This window comes from Scyliorhinus torazame, chromosome 19, assembly GCF_047496885.1.
Source record: "Scyliorhinus torazame isolate Kashiwa2021f chromosome 19, sScyTor2.1, whole genome shotgun sequence".
In the NCBI taxonomy this organism is placed as follows: domain Eukaryota; kingdom Metazoa; phylum Chordata; class Chondrichthyes; order Carcharhiniformes; family Scyliorhinidae; genus Scyliorhinus; species Scyliorhinus torazame.
The window spans coordinates 71,669,537-71,685,163 of NC_092725.1; the positions used below are offsets into that span (position 1 = coordinate 71,669,537).

General features: G+C 48.7%; 1 protein-coding gene across 1 annotated transcript in view; it reads left to right on the forward strand.

Annotated features, from left to right (window-relative positions):
* Positions 1–3,081: 3,081 nt before the first annotated feature.
* The window catches only part of LOC140396210 (sorting and assembly machinery component 50 homolog), a 32,073-nt gene continuing 19,527 nt past the window's right edge, over positions 3,082–15,627 (forward strand). Inside the window, exons 1-3 of the mRNA XM_072484524.1 lie at positions 3,082–3,279; positions 10,311–10,421; positions 14,598–14,699. Coding sequence (XP_072340625.1) covers positions 3,259–3,279; positions 10,311–10,421; positions 14,598–14,699 — 234 coding nt within the window. The 5' untranslated portion in view covers positions 3,082–3,258. The remainder of the gene's footprint in view (positions 3,280–10,310; positions 10,422–14,597; positions 14,700–15,627) is intronic.

The following is a 15,627-nucleotide window of genomic DNA, read 5'->3' on the forward strand; positions in this document are numbered from 1 at the left end:
GTTAATTTTCAGTTGGATCAAGAAGCTGGTGAGTACAAACCCTGATCCCTCTGTTCTCGTGCATCTCTGTCTGAATGTGCAAAGTAAAGACCTTGCTCTCTCTACAGTCAGATTGACCCAAGGAAGGTCAGGCCAGCAGCAGGCAAGGCCAGTGTTTTTAAAAACCCTCTTTTAAATTCTCATGTTGAGAACTTCAGATTGACTCAGTGAGGCTGATAGTCCATCTGGTGAATGCAAGTTAGAATTGCACAGACCTGAGGGGAATCTTCAGTGAAAGGAAAGTCAATGGAGGTGAAGGTGATTCTCCAGAGGAATTCCTGATTCCTGCAGCCCGTGGCATCTAAGTGAAGGCAGACACTGGAGGATCTGGTTTTCAACACCTCGCATTCTGAGATCACCGCCTACAAATATTACAACCTCAGCGAATATTCTCATCTCTCGTCGCATTTAATCACCATTATTTTGATACTTCTCCTTCCTCACTGTGTGTTTGCCTTGTGTGTTAGTGGGTGGAGGGTGGGACAGTGTTGGGGGAATTATTAGATTAGCGGACCGTTGTTCTATTATTACCATTACATGTTTATCTCTTTTGTTATAAATAATTTTTTTAGAAGTTTTACTTACAGACCTGGTGCCTGTAAGTCTTTGGAGCAGTCAAAGGTCAAAGATCTCAGGAAAATATACAAATTATTGGTTAATTCACTTGGGCCCCTGGGGCCTGTGGAGCTGGAATTGATTGCGTACCAGCCATAGGTGTAGTAAAAATGTTTACTTTCAGAGAGAAGGCAAAAGGATGACGGGATCCAGGGCTCCATAGTTGCTTTTCTCAGAACCCTCATTATTGGAGGTGTCAGCATGCACAACTCCAGTAGGAGGCACCACCTGGAGGCTATGCCCAAGGAGAGCCTGAGCATAAACAGGAAGCTGTGGGGGAGAGACCCAGGCAGGGGAGGTGACTGAGGGTTTATCAGTGAAGAGTCTCCAACTTACAAATGTGTGACAGGCAGTACTCGGCATGCCTGTGATTAATCAGTGACCTTATACATCTCATGTACCACATTCTTCATGACCTAATGTCATGTGCGTTTGGAGGAGTCTCTCTGCAGCGCCCTGAAGGTGATGGCGGCACTCAATTTCTTTATCTCTGGCTCTCTCCAGGAATCAACTCTGGATCTGTGTGGCATTTCTCAGTCAGCAACACACTGCTGCATAAAGGTGACTAATGTTTTTTACAGGAAGGCCCATCATGCCAGTGGATGAGGATAACCAGGCTCAAAGATTCATCAGCTTTGCATCTATCTGAGGCAGAGACATCAGGGTGCAACAGATTGTATCCACGTGATTATACGGGCTCCCTGGCAGCAGCCCCTCATGGCCCATAACATTCTGGTTCCCCAGCATCGCATTTGGGGGGTATCCCAATGGTGCGCTGTGGAATCCGTCTAGGAAGTTCCCATGTAAGGATTACCTGGCAATTTCCCAGGTGCTAACTTGACAACTACGCTGGGCTTGTCAGAAATGGTTTAAATCGCTAACTTCAGATGGTTCTGCCAGTTTTACCTTGATAGTTACTGTGAAAGAGGGGGAAGAAAATCACTTCCAACTCCAAAATAACTATTTAAAAAAACCCAGAACTTGCCTGGTACGGGACACCCCCACACACCGGACCCCTCAGGTGAGCCGGCACACCACCACCATCTCCAAAAGTCTGCCCCCTGTTCTGGACACGACCTACCCTCCTGTTGGGACACGACATCCCCCTTGTGCAACCTCCCAATCCAACCCCTCCTCTCAATCTGACCCCCCCCCCCCCGGTCTCTCTCCCAATCTGATCACCCCCCCCCCCCCCCTCCCTGACTGAACCCTCCTTCACTCTCCGGTCCGACCTGATCCCCTTACTCCCGATTCGACCCAAACCTCCCTCTCAAACCAAAACTAACCCCCACACCCCAGGTTGTCTGAGCCACTTGCCTTTTAATTGTCCATTTAAACTCCTCCTGTACAGCAACCAGCTGCATCGGCAATGAGTAACTGGGGCACACACAGGTAAAAAAACATCCCTTTTTACGCCACCAACTGCTGTAAAGGGTGTTTAATGAGGCACTCTAGCTATATAAGTATATGTATCCATGGCAATATACTTGAATGATAGAATCCCTACAGTGCCGAAGGAGGCCATTCACCCCATCTGCACTGACCCTTTGAATGACCACCATTGGCCCAATCCCTTGCTCTATTCCTGCAACCGCACCCGAAGGGGCAATTTAGCACAGCCAATTCACCAAACCTGTACAGCTCTAGACTGTCGGAGGAAACTGGAGCACCCGGAGGAAACCCACTCAGACATGAGGAGAATGTCATCTGAGGTCGGAATCACACCCGGCAGTGCTGACTACTGTGCCTTTGTGCTGAATGCCGAAATCATATTGGAACAAGTGAAAACGGCACTCAGCAGATACCTCTATTCTACCGTTTTAACACCATATTACAATTATGCAGCTCTTCCTTGAGGCTTTCCCCTGCCCGGTTGACACTCTGTAATGACAAAGCTGAGGGTGAAAAAAATGATCCAGAGCTTCAGATCTTACCGAGGAGGCTTCCCTCCAAACCACATCCAACAACCTGCTCTGAAAACTCTGCTCACATTTTGACAACTTCTGACAAATTCCACAAAAGACAGCTAAAGCAATTCACGACAATCTAAAACAATTAACAACAGTGCAAATCAAGCAACGCACAATATTCTTTCATATATAAAAATCAATTCTCCCTCTTCGTCCAATGTCAATGGATACTTAAAAAAAAATCAGTTTCTGGATCTTCGGCAAAAAAGTAATCAGTTCTTCCACCCTATCTGTGTGCCGGGTTTTGTTGAAATTATTTTTTTCATATGCATTGTTTACAGACAAAGAGATGCGGCAAGCAGGCCTGGAAACGTCGCCGCCTGCACCCGGCGATAAACAACCAGCAGTATCGCCTCGAGCGCCTGTTGCTGGAAGGTTCCGCTGATTGACAGCTCGTCTGTCACCGGGATTGGCTGCCAGCACAGACCCGCCTTCCCGCTGTCAGCCAATCAGTGGCGAGTAGCGGACGGTCACGTGGTGTGTGTGTCATGGCGGCGTCCTTGCTGAGTTGTGACCGCCATCCGTGAGAAGCCATCAGTGAGCCAAGGCGCAGCTCCGGCGGAATTGGCGGCAACTCCGCGGTCGGTTGGTCAGCCAGCCAGCGGCTTTGAGGGAATCCGGCGGGCGGGAGGCCATGGGCACCGTCCAGGCACGGGTGAGGAGTGACCCGAAGGCCCGGGGTCTGGGTGGAAGGAGTGGGGCGGTTATGTCAGAGTCTGACAGCCCAGCCCACACTGTCAATGTTGCCAGGCTTTCTCATTCGGTTGCCACATCTTTTTTTTCAGATCTTTGCTGAAATTGCACATTTCATGCATACCTTAAAATGATAGATTGAGCGACGTTCCATTTAAATATAAAGAAGCAATTTCAAGAAAAAAATGTTCTTGGGATGCGGCTAATGTTTGCAATTTTTTTTTCATTGGCTTCATTTTGGGATATTAACATCATTGGCAAGGCAATTATTTATTTCCCATTTATAAATGGTAATGTGGGTGGTGAGCTGCTGGTTTGGACCACTGCAGTCCATGTGGTGTAGACAAACCCACGGGGCTGTTTTTTGTAACGGTTTGATGGAACTGAATGACTTGTTAGGCCATTTCAGAGCGAAGTTAGAAGTCAACCACATTGTTATTATTCATTATTAATCACCCTGAGAAGGGGTTAGCAGATTAGCTCAGTGCAGTCTTATGACTTTGGCATGATTATGTTCCCATTACATCGCTACTCATGACTCTTGGTTTAGGTTGTAGAATAGGAAGATGTTGAGGTTTTAGTAAATTGTTGTAATGCCTTCTTTAGATTGCAAATAATACAGATGGAATGTGCCAATATTGGTGGAGGTTGTGAATAGTGAGTTTAGTCGCAAGGATAGATCCTGAATGTTGAGGTCCTTGACTGTTGAGACTGCACCGGTCCAGATGCATGGTGAGTATGTGGCATCATCCCACTGACTTGAGCCTCATTGATACTTTTGAGGGGTCAAGTAGTGAACTGACTGTTGTAGAATAGCTTGCCTCAGCCCAACTCTTATAGCTGTGCTATTTATAAGTTGTTTGCTCCATTTAAATTTTTGCCAATTTTAATTTCACAATGTTGATAGTGGCAAGACTTCCATGATTGAAGGTGATGGAGAGTTAAACGTTTAGATGATCAGGATGCCCCAAATTACTTGACAGATTTGCAATCACTATTGTTATTTTGATCACTAGCAGCCAGTTTGTAAATGTGTACAAGAACTTTCAGACAGCAAATTAGATAAATGACCAGCTAATCTGTTTTTGTGGTGTTTGAAGGGTGAATGTTGGCCAGGATACTTGGAGAATCTCCTACTTTTCTGCATATTTGGCGCATGTCTTGTGCTCAAGTCCTGAAGTTGGATTTGAGCCCAAGATCGTCTACCAGAATGTTACCTCTGAGAGAAGTCATGAATTGAAGATTTCCTCTGGTTCCTCTGGTGGGCAGCAAGGTAGCACAGTGGGTAGCACAGTTGCTTCACAGCTCCAGGGTCCCAGTTTGATTCTGGCTTGGGTCACTATCTGTGTGGAGTCTGCACGTTCTTCCCGTGTCTGCATGGATTACCTCCGGGTGCCCTGGTTTTTTCCCACAGTCCAAAAATGTGCAGGTTAGGTGGATTGGCCATGATAAATTGCCCTTAGTGTCCAAAAACGTTGGATGGGAAATAATTGTTTTGCATTAAAAATCATTAGATCTGTTGATTAGTTGGCGAGTTACATTTTGGTTACTGAAGTGATAACATCGAACAATGATGTACTAAGTGTTGGTCTGGACTGAGGGGAAACTGGTGTCACTGAGTTCTTAATCTCAATTCTGAGTTTAAGTAGGTGGAGCTGGTTCACATTTTCCTAGATTACAGTTACAAAAATCCTGGGAATAGGTCAACTGTCGAAAAGGGCGTTGTCTAATAATTCCAGAAAGTAGGAAAAGAGGCAGTTGTTAACAAGGACACCTAAAAATCGGGTAAAGTTGCTTGTGTGCGTTAGCCGACATATAAATTGGAAGCTAATAAAAGATCTTATGATTTATGATGATGGACTTTTGGTGGTGAATATGGAGTGAGCGATTGCACATTTGATGGTTCTCACTCAAGGCAGATTTTTTTCCATCCTTTCCCTGCCTGAAGGGCGAGGTATTTGAGAGCAAGAGGTGGAGAATTGCCTGGGTAAGGTTTTACTCCTCTGGTGTCGCTGGTAGATCCATCAATGGACTAGGAGTCGTGCTAGAAGGAAAACTGCAAGAGCAGGATAGTCTTCGTGATGCGCCACAGGAAAAGATGGCGGAGGGCATGGGGGTTGCTCTGCCTACCCAGTGGTCGACGGAGCAGTTGATAGAGTTCATCAATGATAAGTTACAGCAGCAGAGGAAAGAGGCCCTGGAAGACCTAGCCAAGGTGGTGGAACCACTTCAGTCGGGCATTGAGCGAGTGGAGCAGAGGCTAGAGTCCTAGGGCCTGGTAATCCAGAAAGTGACGGTGCACGAGGAGCAGTTGGCCTTGTTGGTGACTGGGATAGGAGTGATGCGAGAGAGCCAGAAGAGGATGAAGGAGAAGGTGGAGGATATGGAGAATCGCTCCAGAAGCGAAAACCTCAGGATTGTTGGGATGCCTGAACACATTGAAGATGCAGAGGCCGGTGCTTACGTGGCTAAGATGCTGGAGGAATTCATGAGTGAGGGGGTCTTTGACCGGCCTGGAGGTCAAGAGGGTGTTGATGAGGCCACAGGTGGGTGATAGTGGTGTGGTGGCCCTGGTTTCTGGACAAGGAGAGGATCCTATGATGGGCGAGGCAGACCAGGAAGTATACCTGGAAAGATACCGAGCTGCGGGTGTACCTGGACCTAAGAGCAGAGCTGGCGAAGAGAAGGGGTGAGTTTAACCGGGCTAAGGCTGCCCTTTTTAAAAGGGGGTGAAGTTTGGAGTATTGTACCCGACCTGCTTGTGGAAGCGAGAGTATTATTTTGGCACGCCAGAGGAGGCGATAGAGTTTGTGAGGGACAATGGACTGTGAGGACATTGAACTTTGGAGGAGTTTTGTGTGTTCTTCAAAGTTTTTGATTGTGGGTTTTTTGGAGGGCATGTTTTTTCATGGGGAACAACAATGGTGAGTGCACTCTATAGGGATGTATGGTCTGGTGGATTGAGGGGGAGGGGAACTGAGTGGGATATGGAGGTTGGAGGCCTTGGGCAGGGGCCACCATGCTAGCTGTGGGAGGCGCTCAAGGCGGTGGTTAGGGGGGAGTTCATTTCAATTCGGGCGCACGGAAAGAAAGCAGAGCAGGCGGCAAATGGCAAGACTGGTGGACAAAATTTTGAGGGTGGGTAGGAGATACTCAGAGGTGCCAGAGGCAGGGCTGTTGAAGGAGAGGCAGAGGTCCAGATGGAGTTCGGCCTAGTGTCTTTGGAGAAGGCGGTGGGGCAGTTACGATGGTCCAGAGGGGCAGTATATGAGTACAGGGAGAAGGTGAGCAGGATGTTGGCCCATCAGTTGAGAAAGTAAGTGGTGGTGAGGGAGAGTGGCAGAGTGAGGGATGATAAGGGTACGGTGGTGATGGACCGGGAGGGGTGAATAGCGTGTTTGAGACATTTTATAGAAGGCTGTACGAGTCTGAGCCCCTGGACGGTGGGGGAGGGGATGTTGTGGTTTTTGGATGGGCTGGAGTTTCCCACCGTGGAGGAGGAACTGGTTCAGGGGCTGGGGGCCCCAATTGGGCTGAGGGGGGTGATGGATAGTATGGGGACGATGGAGGCAGGGAAGGCCCTGGGGCTGAATGGGTTTCCAGTTGAATTTTATAACAAGTTTTGGGGCGGACCTGGTGCCACTGCTGGTGAGGGCGTATCACGAAACAAGGGAGATGGGGGAACTCTCCCCTACATTGTCGCAGGATTCCATCTCCCTGATATTAAAGAAGGATAAGGATCCTGAGCTGTGTGGGTCGTATCGCCCAACATCATAACTGAATGTAGATGGCAAGCTGTTGGCGAAGGTGCTGGCCTCGCGAATCGAGAGCTGTGTCCTGGGGGTGATAGGCAAAAATCAAATGGGTTTTGTGAAGGTGAGGCAGTTGACGATGAACGTGAGGAGCTGCTTAATATAATCATGATGCTTTCGGAGGGGCAGGAGGTGGAGTTAGTGGTGGTAATCGATCAGGTGGTGTGGGGTACCTGCTGGAGGTGTTGGGATGGTTCGGGATCGGGCAGGAGTTTGTAGAGTGGGTCCGGTCGCGGGTGTGTGTACAAACTGATTGAGTTTGTGGTACTTTGGGCTACATCAGGGGACGAGACAGGGGTGCACACTCTTCCCGTTGCTCTTCGCCTTGGTCACAGACCTGCTGGCAATGGCGTTGCCGGGGGCGGGGGGGGGGCTTCGAGCACTGGGCCTCATTGTATGCACTATTGCTGTATATATCAGACCAGTTGGGCAGTATCGGAGGCATCATGGGAATTTTAGAGGAATTTGGCCGGTTTTCGGGATACAAGTTGAATATGGGGAAGAGCGAGGATTTTATCGCTTGAGACTAGAGGAGAAGACGGGGGGTTAGGAGAGTTGCCGTTTAGGCTGGGGGGGGTCGAGCTTTAGATACTTGGGTATCCAGGTGACATGGGGCTGGGCCCAGCTGCACAACTTGAACCTGGCTTGGCTGCTGCAGCAAATAAAAGTGGATTTCAAGAGGTGCGATGTGCCGTCACTGGCGGGGAAGGTGCAGACAGTAAAAATTACGGTGCTGCCAAGGTTTCTGTTCGTGTTCCAGAACATTTTAAGACGGTCAATGCGTTGATATGTGGATTTGTGTCGGTGGGGAAGACCCTGCAGGTTAGGAGGTGTGGGGGCTGGCGCTGTCGAGCATGATGAATTACTACTGGGCAGCGAATATTGCCATAGTTAGGAAATGGGTCATGGTGGAGGGGTCGGCATTGGGCCAGATGGAGACGGCATCCTGTAGGGGAACATTTGTGAGGGCTTTGATGTTGGCGCCTCTGCCGTTCATGTCGGCCAGGTACTCCCAGTGGTGGAGTCGGCCCTCTGGGTGTGGGGGCATGGAGGCAGCATTTGGGACTAGAGGGTGCCTCGGTGTGGGCACCGATCTGCGACAACCATAGGTTTGTGCCGGGGGCGAGTGTTAGATGCGGGGTTTCGGGGTTGGCAGCAGGCAGGGATTGAGCGATTTGGCAATCTGTTTATAGGGGGCAAATATGCGAGGTTAGAGGACATGGAGAAAGAGTCACATGGAGAGAGGCACTGTCCTTTCCTTGGCTGCCGCCCCTGGGTTTGCAAGACCAGGTGTTGTCAGGGGACGAGATGGAGGCGGTGTCCGATGTCTATAAGGAGTTAATGGATTGGGAGTGAGCCCTGCTGAGGGGCATAAAGCGTAAGTGGGAGGAGGAGAGGGGGGCGGAGACGGGGGCAGAGGCCTTGCGGAGGTTGAATGCGTCTTCATCGTGTGCGAGGCGAAGCCTCATTCAATTTAAAGTGATATATAGGACGTATATGACGGTAATATGGATGAGTAAGTTTTTTGAGGGGGTAGAGAATAGGTGTGTGCGGGGAGGCCCGCGAATCACATCCACATGTTTTGACCGTATCCAAGGTTGAAGGGATTCTGTCAGACGTGATGTCCGAGGGGGCGGAGGTGGTCCAGAGTCCAGAGCTGGTGATATTCGGAGTGTCGGGAGTCCAGGGACCGATGTCTTGGCCTTTGCTTCCTGATAGCCCGGAGACGGAATGTGCATGGGTAGCGGGACTCGGAGCCGCTGTAAACAGGGGTGTGGGTGAGTGACCTGGTGGAATTCCTGAGGCTGGAGAAGGTCAAGTTTGTCTTGAGGGAGTCGGTGGATGGGTTCACCCGGAGGTTGAAGCCATTCATTGATTTCTTTAAGGAGGATTGAGGGGTCAGCAATGGGGAGGGGGTGGGAGAGAGATGGGGAGTAAGGGAGTTAAAATCGGGAAGGTGGGATGTGAAAGGGAGTGGTATTAGGTGAGCAGGGGGGTGGACTTTGTTTATAAAGGTGTTTGGTTGTTCTTCTGCTTTTGTTTGTATGAAAATATTTGAATAAAATAATTAACAAAAAAACAGATCCTATGATGAGTTTGGGGACATGGCTTGTATCCTATGTGCTTCAGTGAAGAGTCTATTTCAGAGAATAAATCATGTGTAGAAACAAGTACATATTTGGCATGCACGTGCGGCCCAGATCATGTATTTCAAACATGGGAAGGGCACCTACAAGTTTCTGAAAATTATGCAGTGAACTCAGTTCTGGGAGACATACATGACCTGAACCTGACTCTTCTGAAGTTAACCCTGCACCCTAGGATGTAACCATGTTGTATTTCCCAAAATAAAGTGACTGGTTTTGTTGTAGTATTGAGTAAAATTAATGCTTCAAATTCTAAAATAAATGTTTTAATTTTTTTGTTAATGCACAGCCATAAAGATTTAAAAAAATAAATTTAGAGTACCCAATTATTTTTATTCCAATTAAGCGGCAATTTAATGTGGCCAATCCACCTTATCTGCACATTTCTGGGTTGTGGGGGTGAGACCCACGCAGACACAGGGAAAATGCGCAAATTCCACACGGACAGTGAACCAGGGACAGGTCGAACCTGTGTTCTCAGCGCCGTGAGGCAGCAGTGCTACTGTGCCGTCCAGCCATAAAGATGTAAACATCTAACATTTATTTGCGATTTTTAATTTAAACTTATTTTGCCTGGCTGTTTATGCATACCTTCACAGGTATAATCTAGGACCTGCAACTTCGCCAAGCAACCCAGTAACAAAAAATTTGGAAAACTATATTTCCACGATTGACCACACCTTTAAGACCTCTTTCTCTTCATTTTTTTAATATTTTGGACATCAACTGGTCATTGATGCATTGTCACTCTTCCTGGCTGTCATTTTCCAGAACCCTGAGCTGCTGTCTTTCTAGACTCTTTTAGAATATGGAGAACTGTTCTAGGCATTGGACCATCATAATTTATTTTGTTCATTGAATACAAATGTGTCCTGGATAAGTTGAGAGGGAAAAACCAAAATGTCCAGTTACTGAAGATCCTGGGCTGGACTGATTTTGAGTTCACCATTTTTTTGCTGTTATTGTATCCTGTAAATATGTGCCTTTGCAAATACAATGCTGCAGATTTTAAAATATATATACAAATCTTTCAGAGCTTGGAACCCCTTCCTGTGAGTGGGCCGGATTTATCGCCTTCACTGGATGAAGCAGAAACAGTTGAGGTGGAACCTGAAACCAAGCAGGAGGTCCTAGAAAATAAAAGGGTGAGAAACTATTTATTTATTTAATTTTTGTTGTTGTTGAATGTTGCGATGATAGGAACAAGAGATTTTGTCTTTGAATTCCCTCACCTGGTGATGTCAGCTGTGTAGTGAACTGCAGACTGAGTGCTAAAGCGGTAAGCAAATCCCATAAATCATGATATGGGGCGAAATTCACCGACCCCCCGCCGGGTTGGAGAATCGCCAGGGGCTGGCGTGAATCCCGCCCCCGCCGGTTGCCGAATTCTCCGACGCAGGAGATTCGGCGGAGGCGGGAATCGTGCCGGTTGGCGGGCTCCCCCCCGCGATTCTCCGGCCCGGATGGGCCGAAGTCCCGCGCTAAAATGCCTGTCCCGCCGGCGTAGATTAAACCACCTACCTTACCGGCGGGACAAGGCGGTGCGGGCGGGCTCTGGGGTCCTGGGGGGGGGGCGCGGGACGATCTGGCCCCGGGGGGGTGCCCCCACGGTGGCCTGGCCCGCGATCGGGGCCCACCGATCCGCGGGCGGGCCTGTGCCGTGGGGGCACTCTTTCCCTTCCGCCTCCGCCACGGTCTCCACTCCACAGCGCATGCGCGGGAATGCCGGCCGCTGACGCTCCCGTGCATGCGCCGCCCGGAGATGTCATTTCCGCGCCAGCTGGCGGGGCACCAAAGGCCTTTTCCGGCAGCTGGCGGGGTGGAAATTCGTCCGGCGCCGACCTAGCCCCTTAAGGTCGGGGCTCGGCCCCCAAAGATGCGGAGCATTCCGCACCTTTGGGGCGGCGCGATGCCCGACTGATATGCGCCGTTTTGGGCGCCACTCGGCGGACATCGTGCCGTTTCCGGAGAATTTCGCCCATGATGTGAATGATGAAATTAGCCCAGTGTATAAGGTGAGAGTCTGAGTCCACACATCATTGTAAAAGCCCACGGTTCATTCCAACCCGTTGAAATTGCCGACACATCCTCACTGTCTGTTTGCTTTCATTATATCCTTTCAGCACTAGTTGTGAATCTGAGAGATTTGGATACTTATAAGGCTTTTCTCCTGCTCAACAGTCTTAAGTTCTGAACCCTGCTTTGTGTTCTGCAGCACGTACATTAGGTTTAATTCATCTTCAGTAAATGACATTCCGGTTAAGTCTTGCTCATTAAATCCTAAAATGGCGGTACGGGAGCACGCTGGTTAGCACTGTTGCTTCACAGCGGCAGGGACCCGGGTTCGATTCCCGGCTTGGGTCACTGTGCGGAGTCTTCACGTTCTCTCCATGTCTGTGTGGGTGTCCTTCGGTGCTCCCGTTTCCTCCCGCAGTCCAAAGATGTGCAGGTTAGATGGATTGGTCCCGCTTCAAGTTATTGCTTGTTGAGTGTTTTGTAGATTTACTCTGATCACCCTGTAATCACTGACTTATTCTGCTAGTAAACTGCATTTTGAGCTTCTTCAGATCTTGACATCTTCTCCATAGGTGAAGCTGTGTATGGTAACATTCAAATATGAAGCTGAGTTTCCTTTGTTTCTACAGCAAAATGAGGAGGTGTCTTTGTTCAGCAGCACCCCACCCCCACCACTACCACTGTTGTTCGATCCAGCCATTTGACCTTCAACTGTACCATGCAGAAAGGATCAAAACTGCTCATTTGAGCTATCTGTTAACACAGTAATTTAATTTGATTCACTACTGGAGTTGTTACTGGCACATCTTTAAATACAATATTTTATTTATTTAAAAAAACATTTTTTTTATCAGCGTCCTACTCAAAATGAAAAAAATCTATCCGGGAGTAGGCTCTATGGACGTGGGAAAAGAAGGAAAAATTCCTTGGCCAGCCGCCTGGCAAACCTCCATGGATCCACTCCCCCCCCATCTGGTCCATGAAGCCCCTGAGCAGCCGGCCTCTTACCCGTTCTGGACCTAGAACAGCACCGTGTTGAAGTCGCCCCCCCCCCCCCGTCCCCATTATCAAGCTTCCTACCTCCAGATCCGGTATCCGACCAAGCATGCGTTTCATAAATCCGGCATCATCCCAATTCGGGGTATATACGTTCACCAGTACCACCTGCACCTCCTGCAACCTACCACTCAACATCACATATCCACTACAATATTCAGTGCCTCAAACGACACCCGCTTCCCCACCAGTATTTCAACCCCTCTGTTCTTCGCATCCAGCCCTGAATGAAAGACCTGCCCTACCCATCCCTTTCTCAGCCTAACCTGATCTGCCACCTTCAGATGTGTCTCCTGGAGCATAACCACGTCTGCCTTCAGTCCCTTTAAGTGCGCGAACACCCGGGCCCTCTTGACCGGCCCGTTCAGGCCCCTCACATTCCAAGTTATCAGCCGGATCGGGGGGCTACTCGCGCGCAATGCGCCCCCCCCCCCCCTCCCCCCGCTGACTAGCCTTCTCCTTTTCTAGGCCAGCCACATGCCCGCACCCTCCAGTCCTCCAGGCGGCGGACCCCTGCTTCCAGCTCCCCTTTGGCCAATGCAGCAGCAACCCAGCCCCCCCCCCCCTCCCGCTAGATCCTCATCTAGCCATTTTGCTCCCCCCATGACGCTCCTGTAAGTCAGCTGACTCCTGCTGACCCCGGCCTCTCCCGCCATTCCATCGACCCCCCCCCCCCAGTGTGAGAATCCCCCCACCCCTTGGCAGTCAGTGTGCGCTCCTCTCCAGCACCGCCCATCCCTCCCGGCCCCACCCCTCTGGCGGGCTCCTTTTTGCGGCCTTACCCCAACTCCCCATCCCCGGGCCTCCACCCCCCCCCCCTCTTCCTCCATGGGGCCTTGCCCCTCCAACACCGACGCCCACACTCTCCCACAGCCCCCACACCAAATCCATTCACCCATCCCCACCCAGCACTCGAAACAAAAAGAACATTCCCCAAACGCAGTAAACACAGTAAACATCCCACCCACGACAAACCCTCAATTTGAGCCCAACTTTTCAGTCTGTATGAAGTTCCATGCCTCATCGGGCGTTTCAAAATAGTGGTGCCGATCTTGGAACGTGACCCACAATCGCGTTGGCTGCAGCATCCCGAACTTCACCCCCTTCCGATGGAGCACCGCCTTAGCCCAGTTGAAACCAGCCTTCTTCTTAGCCACCTCCGCACTCCGGTCCTGGTAAATTCAGATCTCCGTGTTCTCCAACCTGCTGCTCTGCTCTTTTTTGGCCCATCTCAGGACACACACTCTGTCCATAAAGCGGTGGAACCTCACCACTACAGCCCTTGGCAGCTCGTTGGCTTTGGGTCTCCTTGCCAGGACCCGATGAGCCCCATCCAACTCCAGGGGCCTCAGGAAAGCTCCCGCGCCCATCAGCGAAGTGAGCATCGTGCTCACATATGCCCCAGCAGCGGGCCCCTCCACTCCTTCAGGGAGACCCAGAATCCGAAGATTCTTCTTCCTCGACCTATTCTCCAGGTCCTCGAATTTATCCGCCCACCTCTTGTGCAGCACCTCGTGCGCCTTCACCTTCACCGCCAGGCCCAAGATCTCGTCCTCGTTCTCTGAAGCTTTTTGCAGCACCTCCCGGATCTCTGCCCATTGGGCCTTCTGGGTCTCCACAAGCTTCTCAATCACCGCCTTCATTGGCGCCAGCATTTATGTCCTCAGCTCCTCAAAGCAGCGTTTAAGAAACTCCTGCGACCACTGCGCCCACGCTGTTTAAAAACAATATTAAATGCACGTCAAACCACTAATGAATAAAATGTCATTTTATCCAGTTTGACTCCTTCAATGCATTCTTAAGTTCCCGAAATTGATCAAAATTGGATTCCTTGCATAAGAATCCTTGGTCCTTATTATTGTTCTCCTAAGCCCCATAAACTAATTTATGATTGTAAGATCGGTCATGTTTGGATTTGTATCATGGGCACCAAGGTGCCAGGTTCGATCCCGGCTCTGTGTGGAGTTTGCACATTCTCCCCGTGTTTGCGTGGGTTTCGCCCGCACAACCCAAAAGTTGTCCAGGGTAAGGGGATTGGCCATGCTAAATTGCCCCTTAATTGGAAAAAAAGAATTGGGTACTCTGAATTTTAAAAAAAAAATGTTCGGGTTTCTGATGTAAGGAATTAAACTCCAGATGGAGGAAAGGGAAATAGCTTTTCAAAGTTTGATTTGTACATTTTTATTTTTAATTTCGAAGAATTTCCAAATTGTATTATTGGTCATGCTATCTTGTCTTTCCCATTTTAGGTGATTGTTCAGCATGTGCACATTGATGGAGTCAGCAGAACTAAAGATGATCTCTTGGTATATGAAATCGCTGATGTATTCAAAGCTAAGAATCTTATTGAAGTAAGTGTACCTATAAAAATTACAAGAACAAATTTGCGTTAAGTGTTAGGCTCTGGACTTTTCCGGGCCCTGTTCTAAACTATGTTAGTCAAACTTTAGGAGAACCTGGTTTGTATTTCAACTCCAATATGAACCCAGGGCACAATGTTTGGAGAAAAGTGCCTGAGAAATAATTAAGTGGGCAATACCATCCTTGTGCTGCATTTGCTATAGTCTCGGGGCCCTTGGGAGATTCATGCACTGTAAAACCTAGGGTTTTCCCCTGCTTAATAACTTTAAGTGGACACATGGGTAGACACATGTTTGATGTTCTGTACCACAGGCATAAAACTTCATTTATCTTTATTAAATGACAGAGGCCAGACATGTGCCCACGTTCCCCAAAATGTTCCAAAGATTGACTTGTAAACTATTTTTCCTCATCCAAAGTCCTAGCACCTTCTCATATTTTTTGTATCGTAACATTTTTCCTCAGTGGTGTCTGTCATCCATATCATTAATAAAGATGGTTAAGATCAGCTGTTCTAATGCCAATTTAATAGTGACCAATTCACTTGCAAAATTATTGCCATTAATAACAACTTTTAATGGCAGTCCGATCAGCTGCTTATCCAATCAAGTCCCACAGGATTCTTATCTTGTTAAGCAGCCTTTCATATTTTATTCCGACTTGTACTACAGAATGGCTTCTTGATTTTCTTACATCATGATTTATTTTATCAACTGATTAAATCAAAGTGCAAAGTAATAGCTAGAGACACGTGCCATATTCGAGGGCGAAACCCTTGCGTCTTAATTGCCTTTCTGACTCTTTTAACTGCATTAGACATTAATTAAGTAAATGACCAACTAAATGATAGTTAACAACACATTTTCTTTGCTTTTGATGCATCTTCAGGCAGAAAAGCACAAAACAAGTAAGGTTGCT